Source organism: Acanthopagrus latus, chromosome 6 (genome assembly GCF_904848185.1).
Source record: "Acanthopagrus latus isolate v.2019 chromosome 6, fAcaLat1.1, whole genome shotgun sequence".
Taxonomy (NCBI): domain Eukaryota; kingdom Metazoa; phylum Chordata; class Actinopteri; order Spariformes; family Sparidae; genus Acanthopagrus; species Acanthopagrus latus.
This window is the reverse complement of record NC_051044.1, coordinates 3,591,695-3,615,228: the sequence shown is the minus strand read 5'-3', so window position 1 is coordinate 3,615,228 and position 23,534 is coordinate 3,591,695. Positions and strand designations below refer to the sequence as shown.

Here is a 23,534-nt window from a genome sequence, read left to right as displayed (position 1 = left end):
GTCCCCACAGATGTTCACAGTTGTTTTCAGTTACGTTGCTGATACCGACTCAGGTTAGAAATGTGTAAAGCTCCACTTGGATTTTAAAAAAGGAGGCCATCTGGAACAGTGATATCATTGTGAAAAACTAACACGAGATCCCCTGAAGTCATGGAAAGATCTTATCGTGTTGCACGTGACGATAACTTGTGTGTGCAGGATTAACAACATAAAATAGGTCATCGTTCAGGGAGGCAAGAAAAGGATCCATCGTTTCACAAAATGGGTCCATTTTCGTAATTACTACTCTATTTTATTTTGTTTATTTATGCACACTGTGATAGTGAAGTCACATGTATTTCTATCACAGCTTGAAGTTGCAGACAGTAGTTACCTGCAGACGTACAGTCGGCGAGGTGGGAGGTGCAGGTTACCTTTTCAGAATCAAGGGTTTTTCAGTGTTTGTCAAATTTACATACAGAATCGAAACTCATCCCAAGGTTTTTTGGGGTATTGGTGGATTAAGGAGGGTAAAAAAGAGCCACTTCAGTTTCTTAAGCATAATGAAGTTCTGGGACATCGAGTCTTTGATGGAGACTTTTACTGGATCACTTCTTCAACCACTGAGTCTGCTCGGATCAATTGTTGTTTCAGATGTGAAACAAACTCTGGCATCAAACTAAAACTCTCTTCAAGGACTGTTTATAACCCAAATCCCTCAGACTACGTACGACACATGCAGTATATAATGGACTGGATGTATTTAACCATTCGACCATCAGCCCTGTGATGTTTATCAGAGGGATACGTAAATGTTGTCAGTGTTATCAAGGCTGCAGCTAACAAAATATTTCCACTTTCCATCATTTAATATGTCTGGTATCTTTTTCAAATACTGGATAAATCATTCGCTATAGAAAAATGTTTTAAATATTTTAAATTTAAATGACATAGAAGCAGCAGCGATCACATTTGAGAGGCTGAACCAATATATTTGGTATTCTTAGTTGATAAATGACTTTTAAACCATCAGTCGATTATGATAAACGTCGACTGAATGGTAGAATCATTTATTAGACGGACTAGTTAAACCACAGGATCAGACAGGATCCAATTCAACACATATAATATGACTGAAAATGTGCATTTATTACAATAACAAACGGAAACAGTGAGAGAGGTTTGCACATGTTGAGAGGTGATTCACTGAGTCGGTCCTCCAAGCCAGCACAGATTTACATAACACACTGACTGACTGACTGACTGACTGACTGACTGACTGACTGACGTGTGGATGGAAACATCAGTTTCCCAGCAGACAGGTGACAAACAACATATGTCCCAATCAATCTTACTGTGTGTGTGTGTGTGTGTGTGTGTGTGTGTGTGTGTGTGTGTGTCATTCCCACTCACCTCCATCATCCTCATCGAAGGAGTTCATGCAGGGGAAGTAGATGGCGAGGGCCTCGAAGGACGCCGACAGGCTGATGCGGCTCTGCGATCTCTCCATGTACAGGCCCGCCGTCGGGCCCGGGTCGGCCGGCTTGGCCAAGCGCGGCTGGGCATTCTTCACGCGGAGTACGGCTCGCGGCGTCTTGGATGGCTGTCAGCTGCCCCCGAGGCAGATCCACCTCACCCCGGAAAAAAGAAGAGTAGAGCAAGAACCCCCGAGGTGCTCACACCGAAGGAAATCGGTGCAACAACTTACTTTCAGCAAGTGGCAGCAGGAGCGTTGCTTCGTTGGTGTTTGTTAGACAAAATGAAAGCTCCAGCGGTGCAACATCATCCTCGTGAAGTGAGATATCTCTCGACTGGTTGCTCTCATTTGACGAGGTTAAGTGTCCTTATAAATAATATCTTTGTATATGCTTTCTCAATGACTCAACGTCTATCTGTGGTGGTGCATAGAAGAGTCGAATCTCTCTCTTCCTGTCATTTCTGCTCTAGTTTTTGGATCCTTGTTTTGCTCCCGTTCCGAGGCAGAAGAAGCTGGTGTACATCCTCCTCTTCATCCCCTTTTGTCCTCAGAAGTCCACGTGACAGTCTGATGGACCTGTTGTTGTCTGGTTGTGAGTCTTCACGCTGATAAAACTTGATCTCACACAGTTTGTTTGGCAGAAAGACAAAAGAAAAACTCCCTGAACTCTGCAGCGTGCATGTCAATCTGACATCCTCCTCCTGCTTGTGCATTCACAGCTCAGATTGCCTGCTCTCCTTCTTCTCCTTCTTCTTCTTCTTCCGATCCCGGTGAATGAAGGAGGATGGGAGGAGACGCTGGTGGTCGTGGTGATGTTGACGCCCAGCGTGAAACGTGTTGCTTTTTCCCACGACTGAATCAAAGCTTATCGCCTCTGCTGCTCAGCGCTGTCATGTCCCCCCCCGGTGCTCTGACAGAGCAAAACGCTTTTCCTCTCTTTCACCCAAATAAACTGAGTTTCAAAACCCAGAAGACGTCGGCTGCAATCAGCTTTGTTTCCGAGCCCAGATCAGCTGGGAGAGCATCAGTTGCAGCAGCAATTTCGACTGTGGCGGTGGTGGCGGCAGTGGTGGGGGGGCGGCAATCTGTTGCTTCTGCATTGATCTGAACTGTATCACTGTTGATGTTCTGCAACGTTGTGATGCCGTGAGGTTTCGTCTCTCGTCCTCCTCTCGCCGGTCCTGTTGTCCGCTGCGTTGCCGTGCAGATGCTCCACTGGCTGTCTGCTCCTGAGACGGGAGAGGACGGAGAGCGAGAGAGAGAGAGAGATGATGAGAGAGAGAGAATCAGAGAGAGAGAGAGAGAGAGAGAGAGAGAGGCTGTGCTGTTTAACAGCTTGTGTCTGACTGAACTCATTCACTGACGAGCTGCAGGGAGAGCGAGCGAGGGAGAGGGAGAGAGAGCAGAGAGGGGGGGAAAGAGAGGGAGGAGGGGGAACAGAGGGGATGGAGAGCAGACTGTTGCTGGCAGCCCGACCAATCATAACGCAGATGAGGGAATATGGGCGTGACTCGGGGGTAGAGTGGAGGTAATGCAACGCAGGATAAGTTTACAGCCTCTCTCTCTCTCTCTCTCTCTCTCCCTCTCTCTCGAACATCAACACATGATCAGAAATGCATGGATCGATGTCCAGAAGGAGAGGTGATCCAGTGTTGGGTGACACCCTTTTGTATTAAATGTATGTCGAAAAGGCAGCACATTTACTCCAAGATAAGGGCGGCAATGTGCCTGTCTTTCTAAAAGGGAGGTGTAATATTCCTCCTTTTCCAAAAGCCGCCACTGGGGTAGGTGTAAACATGTCACGTGACGTGAAGCATGAAGTTGGGCAGTGAACAGCGACAAAGAATCTGTCTTCAAAATAAGAGCTTTACATTGCACCCCATTGGAGTTTAGAACTGGGATCTTAGTGGTGGGCTTTTAATTTGAAAGTAGTGACCGTTAGTAGCTCGCCGCTACAACAAGAAGCGAACAACAAGACAGCTACAGAGGCCGAGGAGACGCTGCATCTCCTGGATCTCAGCGGCTGTTCAGTTGCTCATCTTAACGTCCGCAGATGAAGTGATGGACTGACTGCTGTGATCAGCTGTTTCCTGGTTTTAAAACCCCCCAGCTGTGGGTCCCACAACAGTGCAGGTCATCCACACCTCCGCCCATCTCACGCAGTGGCCGGCACATTAACGCCTCGGATTTACAACAATGGAGGCGGAAATAAGTGTACTCTCTGAGTGTCAAATTACTGGAACAAAGCAGACCCCCAATTTGCCGCCCTCTGTCTAAATCCATGGACCTAGCTGCAAAAAGGACGGCCAAATTGGCGACCTGCTGCCCAGTAAAAAAAAAACGGCTTATGGTTGTGTTTTGTCAGGGTGAAACTAAAGCAGTAAACAAAAAAAGAGAGGCAATGACAAAATGACTGGCGATGTATGAGAAAAGAGAGATCTATAAAAAAGATAACAACATCAAAACCCTCTATTGTGTTAGCAGGCCAGTGTCGTGGAGGCAACAAGCTGCCATTGTCAAATTTTTGAACACAGCATTTGTGGTTTTCCATCCAACAACATGACGTTTACCCGTTCATGACATGTTGAACGGCAGTTACGAGCATAAAGTGGTGGAACTGTTCAGATCCACTGTAAGTAAAGGTCATACCACCACGGGAAAATACTGAAAATATATATATTATGTAACATTTCTGCATTACAATGACTAGAAATGACTAAACCTTTGTTAGACATTTATTGAGTTGTGTCCATATTATCCTAAATGTTTCAAATAATATTCAAATCAAAATAAATCTGTCATTTCATTTAAGGTGACGGTGCGAGAAACAGCAGATGATGTCGGCGAACGTGACCAAAACATGACATGAATAAAAAAACGATGATACTTTATCTTGCCTGTAAACATTTCTGCAGGATTAACGTGGTGATCGTTCAACTCCGATGATCCTACGCTACTTCATGATGTGATCAAACTACGTCTTTTGATTTTCTTTGTTTTGATTGAGAGACTTCTGAAAGCTGATATACTGAGTCTTAAGAAGTAAAGAAGTATTATCTATAAAATGCAAACAAGTAGCCATGCAGCACAATCGCCTCGCCACTGTTTTGTTTTTTGATGATCACCAACGTATTTTGATGTTGTAGCTGACAGTGAGGAGTCTAATTTCAAATACTTCACATGCATTTGGTAGTTACGTCACAACAATGCATTATCAATCAGACGTTTGTTTTGTATGTTACATCTACAGCTTCCAAGTAAAATACATTATTTCCTCTTGAGACGTAGTGTAGTAGAAGTACCTCAAAACTGTGGAGCAGGTCTTGGTACTTAGTCGGACTCTCTTTACAATTCTGAGTGATGGCAGAGATTCAGTCGACTGACGCTGTTTTCACACGAGCTGCATGAGAAAAAAAAACCCACAACATTATTTTTTTGTGTATTGATTATTTCGCCCCTTCCACACCTTCTGCAGCTCCGTATGCCCGCAGTGAAAACAGATATCCTGCCGTGAATCTGGGGAGTTTTCATCAATCTTTCGCAGAACTTTCACATCGTGTTTAAACAGCAGGATATCTGTGTTTTGCTGAGCGGCTGCCTGTGGATGTTTCACTTCACAGGAGCACCAGAGGGAATAAAATACATACATCAGTTTACACATTTAATCGACCATGTCTAAAATTGTTGATTTAGATTTTTTTTTAAACTTAAAGAGTAAGTGGCTTCTTACTTTTTATGCCAAATACCACATTTTAGCTGAATACAGGTGGGATGATTTTCTTCCGAGTCATAAAACGTTGATGATTTTGGTTCAGTTATTTCCTGTTTTAATTTGTGGTTCTCTCCTTATGTGTCAGTTTCAACTTCTTCCCTTTGTCTGTTTTCTCACCCCTTTCTTCTACGTTCCACCTGTCGACACCAACGGTATGAAAACACAAACGCAGTATGTCAAGCAGTTGCACCGGGAGCCACAGATTAGGCTATCAGGCTATCAGCTTTAGAGCGACACCCTGCCCTGACCTCGCTGCCTCCCGGGAAGCAGCGAGGTCAGGGCAGGGTGTCGCTGTAAAGCTGATAGCCTGAGTACTAGCCACCTTTGGCGCAAGCCTTTCCAAGTCGACGTAGAGTCAATTGTGGCGCCGATACCCATGTATGCGTGCACAAGCAGCCAGCAAATGAAACCCTCGTTCATCTACAGGAGAGGATTCACACCTGACTGGTGAAAAATGACTTAACAGATTCACTGTGAACCCACTGACAGTATTTTTCTCTTTCACCTTTTATTCAAGCTCGTATGTACGCGTGTGATTTCACTCTGTCATTCCCTCCCTCGTTCGCACCTCGTCCTCCTCGCGTCTCTTCCTGTCTTTGTCTCCACGTTGTGCACTCCTCTCCCTCTGTTCTTCTGCGTCTTGTTTTTTGGTTTTTTTTCCTGTGAAGCAGAGAGAGGAGAAGCAGAGAGGAGATGGGCTGTGTAATCACCGGCGCTTCACAGGGCTCCATTCATCTCTCTGCTTCTATAGATAGAAGCCATAGGGGACACACACACACACACACACACACACACACACACACACACACACACACACACAATGACAACAAACACACTGCACAGGTTGAGACGCACATGTGCAGAGTAAAGCTGCCTTATCATCGCGCTACAGCGTTTAACAGGAGTCAACAGCCGTGCGAGCAGCTCTGTGAGGGTGAATGTCGACACGGTGGGGCGTCAACATGCTAACATTATCAACATGACAAAATAAAGTGCTGATGTAATGTTTACTGTGTGGATTTCCAGTGCGTGTTTTTCCTTCATACTTTACAGAGAGGGGACGCAAAACACATGTGGCAGAAAATTTGAAAATTTGTTGAAAATTTGTCCCCCCTGGATCGGCCGTACACATTCAAACTCTGAAAGTTTCGCCCAGTCAGGATTGTAAATAGTATATGATTTTTTTCGCGCTGGTAGCTGGCATGTATTTGCTCCATCTCCTTCCTCATCCGTCGTCTCTCCTCCCATCTCAAATGAAGACGCTAGACGCTTTCTCAGAGCTTTGGATGAAGGCGCACGTACGGTGCACCTCATCACGTGATGGATGTATAATGTAGACTATAAACGGGAAGAAAACAGAGATATTTTTGATGGGAAGTTTTTACATTTTCCCCCAAAAAACGGGTCAAATTGTGTCCAGAGATTTATATTTTCAAGCTCTTATTATTTGTGCCCTGTTGTGATGATCACTATTCTTGTTGCATTTTCTTCTTACTCCACGTATTCCATTCAGCAAATACTGAAAAAAAACAAAAACATATTGAGGCAACAATTCAGAAATATAAGCAGCAAATGAATCCTGTCATTTGTCATAACGACCTCTTCAACCCTGTACAAACATCCTTTTTTTTTTTTTTTGCTCTGGGACTGTAAAACCTTTTACTCACTGGCCTTTTTTAGATCATGGTTGTCTTGTTTTGGCCTCCCAGTGTTCGTGTTTGTGTAACTTAAAGTCGGCAGCCTTTGTAAAAGGCTCTTTACACTGCGATGCTTCCGTCCTTGTGTGCTCTGCTGAGTCTACTGTGGCCAGTGAAGTGCACTGGTATCGTGTTGACAAGCGTTCGGCCGCTCGCTGTGAGCATGCTGTCCAAGCACACCTTATCACAGGAGCGTTGACCTTTTACTACAAGTACCTGCCTCCCTCTTCGTCTCCGCCTTTTTCATGTCCCTGCCTGTCTCTCTGCCTCCATCTGCTCCTCTGTCACACCATCCGTCTTCTTCTTTTCGCGTTTCCATTTGTCTTCTTTCTGCTATCATCAGCTGTCCTCATGTGTCTGCTTGTGTTAATTTGTCTACTTGACAGTCACGCTACACTTTCCCCCCCCTTTCACTGTCTGAATTTTATTTCCTGTCTTTTCCCACCATCACAGTCGTCTACGTGTCTAAAATCTGAATTAATTGAAAAAGCTCGTTCAAAGTGCTTAACCTCAAACCATATTTTCACAAAGCAGTTATCTCTGTGTCATCCAGTGAACGGTGATATAAAGCGATGTGAATTTTCCCTATACAACGTACATTTGAACTGTTAGATTTTTTTAGGAGAGCCTTGTTTTAGGTGGTTTATTTCACTTTTTCACTGCAGTACAAAGCTGAGCATCTGGGCTGGAGTGGCTCTCTACTACTGAGCCAGAGTCAGAACATCTCCAACCACAACAAATGTGTGTGTTTTGACGAAACACATAAATATCTAAAGCTGTGTTTGCGGTGACATAACCAAGTATTTTAAGCCAATAACATACTTTTTTTTTAACCTTTACCAAGTATTTTCTGTGCCTAAATCTAACCAAACCCAAGCACTGCATTGTCACAACATAACGTATTTAATTGAAGTTAAGCTGCAACAGAAATAGATGTGAGGTTTTAAGGTTTCATTGATCCTGGCGATCAGGTCGGCGCCTTAACAAGCCACCGAACAAACGACACTGAGGTTTGCAGGCCATATAGCTAATTAGCTGCTCAGCTGCAGCTCATTAAACATGATGTAAACACACCTGCAAATGCCACTTTGGTCCATTTAGGTGCTGGTGCGCTCCCTCACTCTTTAAAACGACTGTTAACAGCAACCTGCTACCTGCACACGGTTTGATGGCGAAGCAGCAGAAGTTTGATGTTTTGTCCCTCGCTGCCCTGCAGGTGTTCAGCCTGCCAGCTGCTCTCACGCCCCTCCAGCCAGCTGAGATGACAAGCAGCCTTCTGATATTTCCCAGCGGACAACAAAACTATTAATAAAAATAAAAAAACAACATGTAGACTTTATTTTTGACTGCACAAAGGTTTTATGTTTGTAGGTTTAAGTTTGAGTCGTGATTGCTTGTAGAACATTTTGCAGAAACGACCCAGAAAGCATCGAAACAACAACGAGAGCAACGTTTCCTTTAGGATAAAACACAGCTTGGCACAAAATCAAGCTATGTGCGTGCGCCCGGAGTCTGAGAACAGTAGGTCAAAACAATGTTCTGCTTTATTAACTGCAGGTGTAGAGAGCAGCGCAACTGACATTTATTTATATGGAAATGTCACAGTGTTACTGCAGGTCGTGCAGGAGCTCCTCCAGGCAGACTTCACCGGATGTATTCAGTAAAAACGACTGTCAGCCGTGAAACCACATCACAAAACGCGTCTGTCCGCGTTCTCCAGAGCATCAGGCTTCCCAGGTGGTTCTGATCCGGCAGAGAGCTCCGAATTTATACCAAGGGAATAAAATTCATCCCGACTGGACCCTGACCTGCAGAGTGTGATCAGGTTCGGGGCATAAAGGTCACGTCTGCTCGGCTGCCCGCCCGCCCCGATCCCCGGCCGTTGCCAAGGCAACTGCAAGTTGCAAAGCAGCGACGTCAGGATCAGCTGACACTGATGTGAGATGACAAGACCACCCAGATAGGAACAGAGAGAGAGAGGGAGAGAGTGGATGGGAAGGGAAAAAAGAAATAATTAAAGCTGCGAGCAGCGTTGGTCGGGCCCTCGCAGTCCACGCACCTCGGGGCATGCTGCCGTCAGGGCTTCCGCACGCAACGCCTCGAAGAAGCCGTTTCTTTATAATTTGGTGCCCTGCTCCCGCTGGCATTAAGTAATGCACGCTGAAGACAGAAAAAAGAGCGTGTACTGCTGCACGATTCCCCAGACAAAGACTGAGATGACGGTCCGCTTCTGGAGCTGGCTGACGAAAATGTCCACATGAGGCATGATGCAATGAAATAGTTTCGGGAAGAAGCTGAAAGTATCATCGTCCAGTAGCTGAAGAGATTTTTTTCTCCAGTTCTTCCAGCTGCTCTACACTCTGGCGATGATGTCACGCACTCTAGCTCACGCAATACACACCCATTATAAAATCAGAAGAAGGCCTAAAAACCCGTAAAACTAAAACTGTGATGATTTGGAAACCGTAAGAGATTTTTAAAAACTGGAATGGTATCTGTAGCTCAAAGCATGAAGCACAAGAAGAGGTTGAAAGTCGATGAGTTTTGAAGAGGATTTTAAGATTTTCCCATTTAATTTCCATTCAAACTAATCAGACTGCGACCAGATCGCCATCTATTGGCCGATTTGCACCAAATTTTACACAGAGCCTCATCAGTCCATGGAACACAATTATGAACATTTACGTGATAATCAGACCGTATTTTGTTTAGATGTGCAAGACTGTCTGCTTTCAACACAATATGCAGGAATTTTGTTGCAGGTTCCCTGCTCGGGCCCTAATAAAGAATCGCTTCAAAAACAATAGGGTCCTCGCAGGTTCCCTGCTCGGGCCCTAATTAAGGATCCATGGCGGGACTCAAACCCAGAGCAGAAGCAAAGCCTCCATTCACATCCTGCTCTACCACCTGAGCTAAACACCATTATGAGTTCACACTGGATGAATAAACACAATGAGTCCCGCCCACAGACTTTCTGACGAATGCAGGTGGAGCACGCCGAAAAGGGGCGGTCTCGCTCGTTTCCCGCGTGAAATTAGTGGATTTCCCTCCAAAACTGTAGATGTGTATTTAAATAGCTGTTGGATCGTCACTCTGGTTCCAGCGGCTCTACTCTGAGGACACGAATACGGTCAGTAAACTCTTCTGTACGAATCTGCTTTATGTGTGTGCTTACCTGCTCAGTTCAGGTGTGTTCATGTCTGTGTGGGAGTTGTATAGATCTCAGGTGATTAGCCCAGGTGATGTTCCTTTATATCAAAGAGCTCCACATTGCAAAGTAACCTCCATGTTGTCTCAGCCTAGTGCCGGTTAAAATGGAGCCAGCCTCCCTCTCATGTCGGTCAGATTTGTTTTTGCCTCAAATGTTTCTGAAATAACTGAACACGAAACTGTAGACGTCTCGTGTAACTGTTTAGTGTTGAGATAAATTCGGCTGGAACATAATCCCCTAATTACATCCACTTAAACGCGCCGCGGACTGTATGTTTTGCCCAATGCACCAAACTCCATTGTGATTTTGGCCGTTTTATATCTGCGGTGTTTATTACATGAACACTGCACAGTTAAGTAAATTTGGGTCACTGTCTCAGAACAAGTCGCTAGTTTCGTTAAATTCGGCTTGAAGTATTATTTATTTATTTATTATTTTAAACGGCATGAAAGCTGGTTAGCTAACGTTTACTGGTCAGTTTAAGTCAGTGGTTATGTTAGCTAGCTGAGTTTAAATTTGTTGGAGATGCACTGCAAGGTTTGGAAACATGTTACCAGCGGCTCAGCTGCTTTATTAACGGGCTACTGACACTATAATGAGCTTATAAAGACGTCTGGGTCATTTCATCGTTGTGTTTTTACAGACGGGTTTGCATGTTAGCTAAGGTGTGTGTCTGTTGGAGAGTGTTAGCATGACGCCATTATCGTGCTGTGTAATGTTAGCTTGTTAATACTATCATCTTTACAGCTGAATATCTGAGTACAGCACAGTTAGCTAACAGGCTCCAGGTGCTCAATAATGTCTCAGTATGTTAGTATGTCAGCATCTAGAAGGTCATTTTGAGCAGCTAAATTAGTTTATACACAAAATAAGCAGCCTCATTGTAGCTGCACAGCATGTATTCAGTGTGTTTGTCTCAGTTTTGGTTTAATGTGTTACTGCAATCACTGCACTGTGTGTCAAAAGATAGACTTTGAAATCATATTACTCGTGTATAAAGCTCTTAATGTTCTCAGAACTTATTACATTTGGTTTACATTTGTTTTACCTTTAAAAAACACATTTATTAAATCAGATGAAAGTAGATTTTATAGTGCAGAGTGATGTGAGACTCCTGAGGTGATGTCATGCACGTGGTCACAGACCGATATATCATTCTTTATTATGCAATGATAATCCTGTAAGAAATCCCATTTTGCCAGATGTGTCTATACTCTGTCCATACATCTTTTTTCTGCTTACAATCAGAATATGTGTATACACACAGACATATATGCATGTAGTCATCATGTTATACTAAAGTGCCTCCTCCTCTCTCCAGGTGAACAGTGGGACTTGTCTTCAGCTTCAGGTGGAACAGCTGTGGCCTGTACGGTGATCAGACCCGGAGAGGAGACACACCTGGTCCAACCAGGTCAGTGCAATATAGGTGCAAAAATTAAAGGCAGAAAGTGTGAGTTTTGTCAATTTCTGCTCATTAATACTCTATGATCAGTAAATGATTTTAGAGGATAGTCGAGTCTCATTCACAGGTCGTTGAATACCGACAGTTTGGGTTGGCAGAAGCCATGACAGTGTCACTGTTGGGACACTAGTCTCTCTCCCTCTTTTTCTGTTTGTCTTTAAAAAAGCTAATTAAAAAGGCAAACAAATTTGCAAGCAAGCAATGTACAGGTTAGTTCAATGGGGAATAAAAGAAGGAAGTCATAGTATTTTAATATTTACTAAGTGCGATATTGTAGCCAGCTGGCATTGTTTCAGTTTAACGAACACCTGCATTTATATATATTATGAATTATATAATTATATTTTATTTAACATGTATATCTCCACTGTTCAGCCACAACATTAAAACAACTGACAAGTGAAGTGAGCATTGATCATCTTGTTACAATCAAATGTTCTGCTGGGAAACTTTGAGTTCTGTCATTTCTGTGGATTCTCTTTGACAAACACAGCCACCCAAACACCGTTCAAACCAACTGCACCCCCTCATGGCAAAGAACCCAAGGCCTCAAACTGGCCTCCTCATTGTCCAGATCCCACTTCAGCTGAGCATCTGCTGGATGCGCCAGAACCAACTCCAATCCATGTTGGGGCCCCCATGGATCGGTCTTGGCTCTGACTGCATCCAGTGGAAGCTCAGCTGGATTGAGATCTGGGGAATCTGGAGGTCATGTTGACACCTTGAGCTCTTTCCCACGTTCCTCAGGTCATTCCTGAGCAGGGGGGGCACTGCCACCAAGGAGTGCTGCTGCCATGAGAGGGTGTACTTGGTCTGCAGCTGTGTTTGGGTGACTGGTGTTTGTCAAAGAGACATCCACACGAATGCTGGGACCCATAGTTTCACAGCCGAACATGACATTGGAACACAATGATCCATGTTATTTATTTCACCTGTCACTGTTATAATGATATGACTCTCAGTGTATACACATGTTAAATACTCTATATATGTCTAAAATATCTATATGTCTATATTTCCTCTCAGTAAATCAAAATCTGATTGACCTGATTTGATTTGATAAAGCAAAACCTGTTTGAAATACTTGTACTTCCTTTGAACCCTGTTGGTTTTGAGCTGGGACTTTTACATTTACATGGACAGCTTCATTTATGTAGATTCAACACTAACATTAGCCTCGGCGTATTCCCCTAGCAGGCCACTAATAAGGATCCTATTCAGTTTCTGACGTGCAGCTGTGTGGTGGTGAAGTTTTTGGTTTAGAAGCGGTTCTTGTGGTCACATTCATGGTAGAGGTGCAGCAAACTGAGCTGTAAACACCAGCAGAATGACCGGAGACATGTTAATTTTTGGTGGCTTGTGTAAGGTTTGTTAGCAGTAGCATTCTTGTTCATGGTAGAAGTGCAGCGGATTGAGAGCTACGACACCAGCAGAACTGAGCTGAGACGTGTTGTTTTGGAGGCCTTGTGGTGTAGAGCTTTCTGGGGACAAAAGTTCAGTAAGAGCAGTCCCGTTGTTAGTGGTCTGCCAGGCTTACCTGGTGTTATTGTAATTTATAGTTTAACTTGGCCAGACTTCAGCTATCTTCAATGGCAAATGCCCGAGTGCAGTCCATCGGAGCTGTAAGCAGTGTTTTCCATGAATGGCAGTAGTCAGGCCTTTGATCAGTCGCTGGTATTGGTAATAGCGTATCTTACGAGCCCTCGTGCGATCCCGCCAACTTACAGGTCCCTCATGTCCAGAAACCTATGGTTGGTAGAAGCGTGCACATAGTGTGCGTGTTTAGCTTGGGCTTCGGCCTGGCTAGGGACATGCTCAGGGCCACGGTAGAAGCTAGCCTGACGCCACTAAAGCGGCTTGGATCTCTGCCCTCAACTGTCCATGACGATTTCCCTCGCGAGTTCAGTGTGTATGGGCGCGATGCCTTTGCTTGAAGATAATGTTGAACCTCTGTGATAAAACTAAATGAAAACAATTGCAGGAATTCATTTTCTTTGCAACTGTGTGCAACAGCATCCTGCTTGATAACACCAAGCAGAGATCATTACAAAGCTGTTACAGGGCCCTCGGCTTTAATGCCCAGCAGACCACTGATAACGATCTGAATGTGTTGTGGTGACATTTTTTCTTTGGAAGCAGTTGTTGTTGTTGTTGTTGTCATGTTAATGGTAGAGATGTAGTGAAATGATAGCTACAGATACTTTGAGTGGTTGTTAATTTGTCTGAGTACTTCTGAGTGTATTGAAGGTTTGTTTTTAGTTCTTGTACATGTGCACTTGAGCGCGCAACTGTGTGCTCAGAGAGTGCTTGATAAGCTTTATGAAGCCTTTGGAGTTGTTGTCTTGTGAACTGATAGCTACAAACAGCTTGAGCGGTTGTTAGTTATTTTGCACCCTTCGGAGTGTATTGAAGGTTTGTTTTTAGTTCTTGTACATGTGCACTTGAGCGTGCAACTGTGTGCTCAGAGAGTGCTTGATAAGCTTTATGAAGCCTTTGGAGTTGTTGTTTTGTGAACTGATAGCTAGGAACAGCTTGAGCGGTTGTTAGTTATTTTGCACCCTTCGGAGTGTATTGAAGGTTAAGTGTATTGAAGGTTTGTTTTTAGTTCTTGTACATGTGCACTTGAGCGCGCAACTGTGTGCTCAGAGAGTGCTTGATAAGCTTTATGAAGCCTTTGGAGTTGTTGTCTTGTGAACTGATAGCTAGGAACAACTTGAGCGGTTGTTAGTTATTTTGCACCCTTCGGAGTGTATTGAAGGTTTGTTTTTAGTTCTTGTACATGTGCACTTGAGCGCGCAACTGTGTGCTCAGAGAGTGCTTGATAAGCTTTATGAAGCCTTTGGAGTTGTTGTCTTGTGAACTGATAGCTAGGAACAGCTTGAGCGGTTGTTAGTTATTTTGCACCCTTCGGAGTGTATTGAAGGTTTGTTTTTAGTTCTTGTACATGTGCACTTGAGCGCGCAACTGTGTGCTCAGAGAGTGCTTGATGAGCTTTATGAACCCTCGGAAGTTGTTGTTCTGCTGGCGAAAACATCGTGGTATGAAGCTTTTCAGGCTAACATTGTTAGCTAAACAATGTTGAGTGCCGTAAGCTACAATAGCCAGTTCGCCACTGTAGAGTTCCAGGCACCAAAGTTCAGTAATAGCAATCCAGTTGTTTGTGGTCAGGCTTGTGTGAACTGACCAACCAGACCAGACTTAAGTCCCACCTCAAAACCCATAGGATTCAAGGAGAGTTTTTACAGCCACTGGATAATCACAAAAAATGTATATAAAAAATGTATCTTGAAATAAAATGTAATTGAAAATACATGTCTTCTCACTGTTAACAACTTGACTCTCTATGAGTCCTGTTAATAGCTCACAAAGTGCGTTATTTGACGACCTGAGAATGAGACACAAAAAGCAGCTGTCTTTGTACAGAATTGCTTTATAAGTATGCCGGCATCATGCAATATATCAATTAATTAATAATTGTCCTCCATAATGCAGGACACTGGCTTGTCTCACATGGCCTCTCTAAGATCTCAACTTTCTGCTTTTAATGCTGATTAACTTAATCTATAATAATATGTCATGTTTCATCAGCAAATGTTTAATATTGATATGAATCGACAAAGTAACTAGTAACTAAAGCTGTCAGACAAAGTACTGTGAAAGTATGAATAATATAGTTAAAACTAAATTTATGCAAAATATGAAAATCATTTAACATATATATATATATATACACTGTTCAGTTGAAACATTAAAACAACTGACAAGTGAAGTGAGCATTGATCATCTTGTTACAATCAAATGTTCTGCTGGGAAACTTTGAGTTCTGTCATTTCTGTGGATTCTCTTTGACAAACACAGCCACCCAAACACCGTTCAAACCAACTGCACCCCCTCATGGCAAAGAACCCAAGGCCTCAAACTGGTCTCCTCATTGTCCAGATCCCACTTCAGCTGAGCATCTGCTGGATGCGCCAGAACCAACTGCCATCCATGTTGGGGCCCCCATGGATTGTTCTTGGCTCTGACTGCATCCAGTGGAAGCTCAGCTGGATTGAGATCTGGGGAATCTGGAGGTCATATTGACACCTTGAGCTCTTTCCCACGTTCCTCGGGTCGTTCCTGAGCAGTTTTTGCAGCGTTGCAGGCGCGTTGTCCTGCAGGGGGCGCACTGCCACCAAGGAGTGCTGCTGCCATGAGAGGGTGTACTTGGTCTGCAGCTGTGTTTGGGTGACTGGTGTTTGTCAAAGAGACATCCACACGAATGCTGGGACCCATAGTTTCACAGCCGAACATGACATTGGAACACAATGATCCATGTTATTTATTTCACCTGTCACTGGTTCTAATGTTGTGGCTCTCAGTGTTTACACTTGTTAACTGCTTTTTACAGACACACTCAAAACCTCCCAAAAAAGGCTAAAAACTTCCACAAATACAAACAAAACCTCCACAAATACACAAAACATTCTCAAATATACTCAAACCTCCACAAAAAATTCACTAAAAATTTCCATAAATTCACTAAAAACTTCCACAAATAGACACAAAACCTCCACAAATACACTCAAACCTCCACAAATACACAAAAAGTCCATAAATTCACTAAAACTTCCACAAATATACACAAAACCTCCACAAATACACTCAAACCTCCACAAATCCAGAAAAAACTTAAACAAATTCACAAAAAATTTCCATAAATTCACTAAAAACTTCCACAAATATACACAAAACCTCCACAAATACACTCAAACCTCCACAAATACACAAAAAGTCCATAAATTCACTAAAACTTCCACAAATATACACAAAACCTCCACAAATACACTCAAACCTCCACAAATCCAGAAAAAACTTAAACAAATTCACAAAAAATTTCCATAAATTCACTAAAAACTTCCACAAATATACACAAAACCTCCACAAATACACTCAAACCTCCACAAATACACAAAAAGTCCATAAATTCACTAAAACTTCCACAAATATACACAAAACCTCCACAAATACACTCAAACCTCCACAAATCCAGAAAAAACTTAAACAAATTCACAAAAAATTTCCATAAATTCACTAAAAACTTCCACAAATATACACAAAACCTCCACAAATACACTCAAACCTCCACAAATACACAAAACGTCCATAAATTCACAAAAAATGTCCATAAATTCACTAAAACTTCCACAAATATACACAAAACCTCCACAAATACACAAAAAGTCCATAAATTCACTAAAACTTCCACAAACATACACAAAACCTCCACAAATACACTCAAACCTCCACAAATCCAGAAAAACTTTAACAAATTCACTAAAAATTTCCATAAATTCACTAAAAACTTCCACAAATATACACAAAACCTCCACAAATACACTCAAACCTCCACAAATCCACAAAAAACTTATACAAATTCATTAAAAACTTCCACAAATCGACACAAAACCTCCGCAAATACACAAACCTTCACAAATATACTCAAACCTCCACAAATTCACTAAAAACTTCCACAAATAGACACAAAACCTGCACAAGAGACGTGAAACTACCACTGCTCTTCTTTCTCATCTTGCAGGTGATGGACAGTTGAAAGGACGAATCACCAAGATGAGCCAATCAATGGAGACGCCACAGGAGCCTGAACCTGTACTTCACGAGGGGGATCAAACATGGCTGATATATCTGCAGTTCACTGCTTGTTTCTCCAGAACGAGAGCAGCCAGGAGCTGAAAGTTGTGGGCAGAGGAACAGGCTGCTGAGGACGAGTTGAATGACGGTTTCCTGAAATGAATCCTGATTTCCTGTAAATCAAGTTTTTTGGACTGACATGTTGTTCTCAGACTGTGAGACTCCCGAACATCCTCATCAAAATAGACTCTTTGGTTTCTGTCCGTCTGTGATGAAGCATCAAATGAGTCTCTTGTGAAACAGACCTGGTTCAGTTTGCTCACTTAATTCACATCATCTTTCTACAAACTCCCCTGTTTTTTATTGGCATTTTGCTTTTATTAAAGCAGAGAAGATGGAAACAATTAGGCAGCTACCGACCTACTCATCCTGTACGAGAAGCTTGGTTTTTTAAACTGAGTACTTACTAATAACAAATAGAAGATGAGACCTGGTGAGCAGAAATGTACTAATTTGAAAAAAAATCCAATGAGAAAACATTTAAAAATATGTAATGAAGAATATTTTCGATATTTTTTTCTTTGTAACCAAATGGAATCAAAATAAAGACATTTTCTTTGTAACTGTGTGACTGAAATGACTTATGTGACTGGTGCTTCTTGTCAACACCGTTTAGCTCTTGTGTGGGACATTTAATGTCTTAAATGTAGGCCACATGTTCACACCTTCACATCTAAATGTTGTTTAAAGTCTTATTTCACCTCTCAACTTTGTTTTTATTCCAACTGTGTTATGTTATTGTATACAGAATCGCATCCTCGCCCGTGGAGAAAGTGTTGCAGAATAACTGCAGACAAAGTGAACCAGAACATACAGTTCACATTTCCATTCACTTTCAGAGAGCTGAATGTGCTGAAAGGGAAACAGTACAGCTTGTTGGAACTTGTTCATCACTTCTTTTATTGAAACTTAAGCAGGAATGTGCAGGTTGTGTTCATCTTTGACATTCTGGACGAGTGTCGACTTCCTCTGGACTTTAGTCATCATCAGATCCTGTCTGATGTTACAGAGTCGACGTGCTGCTGACAAGCCTCATCAACTGCTTCCCTCTGCCTGTGACAGTTTCACTTGTGTGGGTCTGACTTAAGTGTGGGCCACATGTTAAAGTCTTCAAGTCTTATTTTACCTCTAAACGTTGTTTTTGTTCCCAACATGTGATGTCATTACTGTACAGAACTGCAGCCCCACCCACCGAGAAAGAATTGCAAAATAACGGCAATGACTGGAGACAGTCACAGGAAGTTACGTCATATCATTCTCAATTATTAAGTGATTATTATTATTATTATTTAGCTGTTTTATTAAACTTTACAAGGGGGACAAACGTACAACATCTAAACTGCTCTCACAGTTAACATATAAACCTTGACAGTGGTTTACTTTTAATTTATTATGTTAATATTTATTTTTGTAAGGAGCAATATTTTAAATAATCTAGTGTGTGGTTCTTTGACCTTAAATGTTCAGCTGCTAGGACAGGATTTAAGTGACAGAGCTGACATGATGTCATCTCTGTTTGTCGGTCAACATTTGAGGTGATGAGGGCGGCACATGACCAGGATGTATGTCTTATTGACCTTATTTATAAAAATAATAATATGTATAATAATGTATTTATTTTTAGAGCACCTTTAAAAACAGTTTACATATTTAGTTTCATTATGATTTTGATGATTTACCACACAGGCAGTTGAAAGTCACAGTAAAGTTCAGTCCAGCCTGCTGAGATACGAATCACAAAACAAAAGGTGAAACACCTGAAAACAAAGGAGAAGAAATGGAGGAGGGACGGAGGACAGTGTGTTCTTTAGTGTTTAACGGTATGAGATTGTAAAAATGTCCACATTCCTCAGAAGCCTCACATTAAAGATATGTACAGATACGTTTGTCTTTTAACTGCTTCAGAAACACTGCAAAGAAAATAGAAATTAAAAACTACCTGACAGGTTATATGACAGCAAAAATATAAGAAACACTCTCACAACATGATAAATATGTACAATGAACTCTGTAGGTATAATTTGCATTATTCTCCTAAAAAACTGAAATAAAAACTTCAAAAAAACCCCACAGAAAATAAGATAAAATGGCTCCTTGCAGCTTGTCCAGCCTCCAACACAAACATAATGTGATAAAATATTAGAAACATTTTCTTATTTATGGCTGATTGGAATATTACATCACTGACTTTCTCATGCAGTTCCCATGGATCGTGATCAGAATCAGAATCAGAACTCTTTTATTCATTCTGCAAATGGGGATATCTGTGTGTCACAGCAGCATAAGGACAGTTCAATTTAACAATAAAGGATAATCATAGTACAAAATGAACAACATAATAAAAAGGTAAGAAACAGATTCCTATAAACATAATATGTACAAGTGTCCCGCCCCTTTCTGTGACATCACCCCATGAAGTCATCGTTCACATTTAATTTAATTACTTGTCCACATGAGGCATAATGCAACGAAATAGTTTCAGGAAGAAGCTGAAAGTATCATCGTCCAGTAGCTGAAGAGAATTTTTTCTCCAGTTCTTCCAGCTGCTCTACACTCTGGCGATGATGTCACGCACTCTAGCTCACGCAATACACACCCATTATAAAATCAGAAGAAGGCCTAAAAATCTGTAAAACTAAAACTGTGATGGTTTGGAAACCGTAAGAGATTTTTAAAAACTGAATACATGCCCAACAGTTCAAGGTCTTCCGACTCTTTAAAAGGTGGAATGGTATCTGTAGCTCAAAGCATGAAGCACAAGAAGAGGTTGAAAGTCGATGAGTTTTGAAGAGGATTTTAAGATTTTCCCATTTACTTTCCATTCAAACTAATCAGACTGCGACCAGATCGCCATCTATTGGCCGATTTGCACCAAATTTTACACAGAGCCTCATCCGTCCATGGAACACAATTATGAACATTTACGTGATAATCAGACCGTATTTTGTTTAGATGTGCAAGATTGTCTGCTTTCAACACAATATGCAGGAATTTGTTGTTTTATATTTCGGCCGTTTTAAGGACTATCAAAATTCTTTTGATAACTTTTTGTCAGGGGGGTCCATAGATGCTTCAGGCAAAATTTAATGCCAATTGGTCAAATTGCCTAGGAGGAGTTTGAAAAAGTAGCTTTTTCATTTGTCGCAATTTTGCGAATGGAAAGTTAATGTAAAAGTGGGCGTGGCCTACACCAAATAATTCAGCTGCATGCAGGGAACATGTAGATAAAAGGTTTACCAATGTGTGACACAATATGTGTGAGTTATGGGCCAAAAACGCCTTCAAGTGGAAAACAGCGCCACCTGCTGGTCATTTTTGGTGTGTAAGTTGCAGGGGCTAGTCTATACCACGCCTATGAATTTCATTCCCATAAGTGTTATGGTTTGGGCACAGGGCCAAATATAATTTTAAACTGGCATCAGGGCGCCACCTAGTGGCCAATTGATAAGTCCTTTGTCAGATATCCTCAAGAGCGCAGTGGCAATGACTATACCAAGTTTGGTGTCAATCTGCCCAACCGATGTGGAGATATAAACTATTTGAATTTAAAGAGCGCCACCTTGTGGTCATCGCCTAACCTTTTGGACACATCATCAGGAATTCATGTCAAAGTATTATCTCAAGTTTCATGTCATTTGGACACACCGTTGTGGAGATATCCAACACTTCCTGTTTGGCAGGAAATCTGCAGGAAGTTGTTATGTAATAACTTGAGTATTGTTTGGCCTATCAAAATTCTTTTAATAACTTTTTGTCAGGAGGGTCCACAGATGCTGTGTGCCAAGTTTCGTGCAAATCGGTGAAATCGCCTGGGAGGAGTTCGAAAAAGTAGGTTTTCGCCATTTTGCGACGTAGCGAAAAAAAACGGTAGGCGGAAATGGGCGTGGCCTATACCACGAGACTCAGCCCACTTCACTGAACGCGTAGATATAAGGAATTTGAATGTGCGACAAAGTATATGGGAGTTATAAGCCAAAACGCGCTGTGCTTAATAACAGCGCCACCTAGTGGTGGAAATTCAGGACGACAATAGATATAATATAAAATTTTTCGCCAGGTGTGACTTATATTCCAAGTTTGGTGAGTTTTTGGGTATGTCCAGGCAGTGAAAAATGCAATCATTTCGTCCGAAGAAAAAAAAAAAAAAGAAGAATCGCTTCAAAAACAATAGGGTCCTCGCAGGTTCCCTGCTCGGGCCCTAATTAAGGCAACAGACTTGGCGACATTTTCCAAATGACGGAGATTCAAAGTGACGCGCTGCGAGACGGAAAACGATGGCGTGAGACGGTCAGAAGAGGGGAGAGGGAAGATAACGTGCAGAGGTGCTCGTCAGCGCTCAAATCAGCTTCCAAATCACTCCAACCCCTAAGCTCACACACACACACACACACACACACACACACAGCCATGTAGTCCTCTGAGATTATGCAACTGAATGTGTGTTATTCCATCATAATCCTGCCTGGCTGAGCATTAACACTGAAACTTTTATGAGTAGAGCAGGTCAAAAGTGTTCTTCTTATTCTTTCTCTCATTTTCTTTATCGGATGCATCTTTTTCTCTCTCTCACACACACACACACACACACACAGTCAGACGTTATCATTTACAAACTCCATTTATTAACCTGGTCGCTAACAAAACTTTACTCTCTGTGGGATTATCTTAAATGGAAAAGCGGAAACATCGGAGAACTCGTTGATATTCCTTCAGTCAACATCCAGAGGAAGATTCTTAATGTTGACCGCGACATAAATCCAGGAAGTGATTCGTTCTCTCAACATGAACGCTTGGCGACTGAACGTCAGCCATCTTTAACATTCATCTGCATCTTCATCTTTTGTTTTACTTGTTTACACTTCCAGTCTCTTCTCAGTTTATCATTTTCTATTGTTTTTGTCATGAGAAATGGTTTTAATTGTGATGAAATTCTTGTTTCCCTTTTCAGTTTTACTCTCTAATGTTTTATTTTCAGTCACATTTTCAGTTTAGCTGTCTGACTAATCAGACAACTTGTATCTCTGCCAAGGAGGTTTCGCCTGTTTTCACCTGTTCCCGCATGTTGGTTGGTTGGTTTTTCAGCTTTTCAACAAAACTTGGACAGAAGATCCAGATACAGGATTTGGATCCAGGGTTACTTTCTTTAACGTTGTGAGAGAGGGTCGTCTTTCCCCATGTTTATCAGCTTCTCAGGGAATAATGCAGATATCTCGATGAAAAAATCAGGCGTATTTAATAAGTTAATATCGATGAGTGAGTACGAAAGAGGACTGCCTCTTCTGAATGCCATTCTACCAGTAGGAATTTTTTTAATCCTCTATCCGTCGAGTGTTGTTGTATTTTTGTTGAAATATCTTACTTATATTCTCTGTACTCTCCCTGTTTGACCAGTGTTGTATAACCATACAATGATACATGATTGCACTTCAAGAAACATGAAAACAAAACAGCTCTGATGTCAAAACTCAACAAGGTTCGTCTAAATTGGGATCTGTGTCATTCATCCTGGTGGCTCATGTTTTGTTTTGTTCACAGTTAATTTGAGGATTATCTTTATATACGTATATAAATCATTTTTCAAAATGTTCTTAGCTGGCAGGCTGAGTGTTCATTCACAGAATTACAGCAGTATGTGAGGTTTCCCCTTCAGCAGCTGCTCTTAAAAAACATTTGATGTCCCTGTCAAAGATGATATTAGATTTCTGTGCAGACACAAGTTCATGAAAGACCAGGTATCTGATCTGAAGACTAGCAGACAGTAGAGTACGCTTCAGATCGTCCACCGGGCAGGAATCTTGTGCTTCTCAGCTATGCTGTCGCACACACACACACACACACACACACACACACACACACACACACACACACACACACACACACACAAACACGCACACACACACACACACTGACGTCAGTCTGTCAGTCTTGCTGTGTCTCTGGGGTCCATCCAGGAAGAGACAGAAGGCTGAGCAGCCAGAGGTAAAGACCTCCACTGAGCAACCGCAGTGTGTGTGTGTGTGTGTGTGTGTGTGTGTGTGTGTGTGTGTGTGTGTGTGTGTGTGTGAGTTTGATAAAGACACACAAAGAGCTTTACTTTATTTATGCTCGTCCTTCTGTGACACCATGATTTTCTCTCTGTGTGTTCGTAGGGAGGGGGACAGATAAATGTCTTATATAACCGTGTCATGATGGATCACCAGGTAGCTGTGTGTGTGTGTGTGTGTGTGTGTGTGTGTGTGTGT

The 23,534-nt window shown here is 42.1% G+C and overlaps 1 protein-coding gene and 1 long non-coding RNA gene across 2 annotated transcripts in view; one reads left to right on the top strand and one right to left on the bottom strand.

Moving 5' to 3' along the window:
- Positions 1 to 5,819, bottom strand: part of rims4 (regulating synaptic membrane exocytosis 4) — a 58,967-nt gene extending 53,148 nt beyond the window's left edge. Inside the window, exons 1-3 of the mRNA XM_037102379.1 lie at positions 5,797 to 5,819; positions 4,759 to 4,856; positions 1,393 to 2,685 (exon numbers count right to left, since the gene is read on the bottom strand). Coding sequence (XP_036958274.1) covers positions 1,393 to 1,489 — 97 coding nt within the window. The 5' untranslated portion in view covers positions 1,490 to 2,685; positions 4,759 to 4,856; positions 5,797 to 5,819. The remainder of the gene's footprint in view (positions 1 to 1,392; positions 2,686 to 4,758; positions 4,857 to 5,796) is intronic.
- A 3,896-nt stretch (positions 5,820 to 9,715) lies between these two features.
- Positions 9,716 to 17,342, top strand: LOC119021364. The gene is made up of 3 exons (XR_005075541.1): positions 9,716 to 10,055; positions 11,458 to 11,550; positions 17,180 to 17,342. It is a non-coding gene; the product is annotated as an uncharacterized LOC119021364 (long non-coding RNA).
- The last annotated feature ends 6,192 nt before the right edge of the window (positions 17,343 to 23,534 follow it).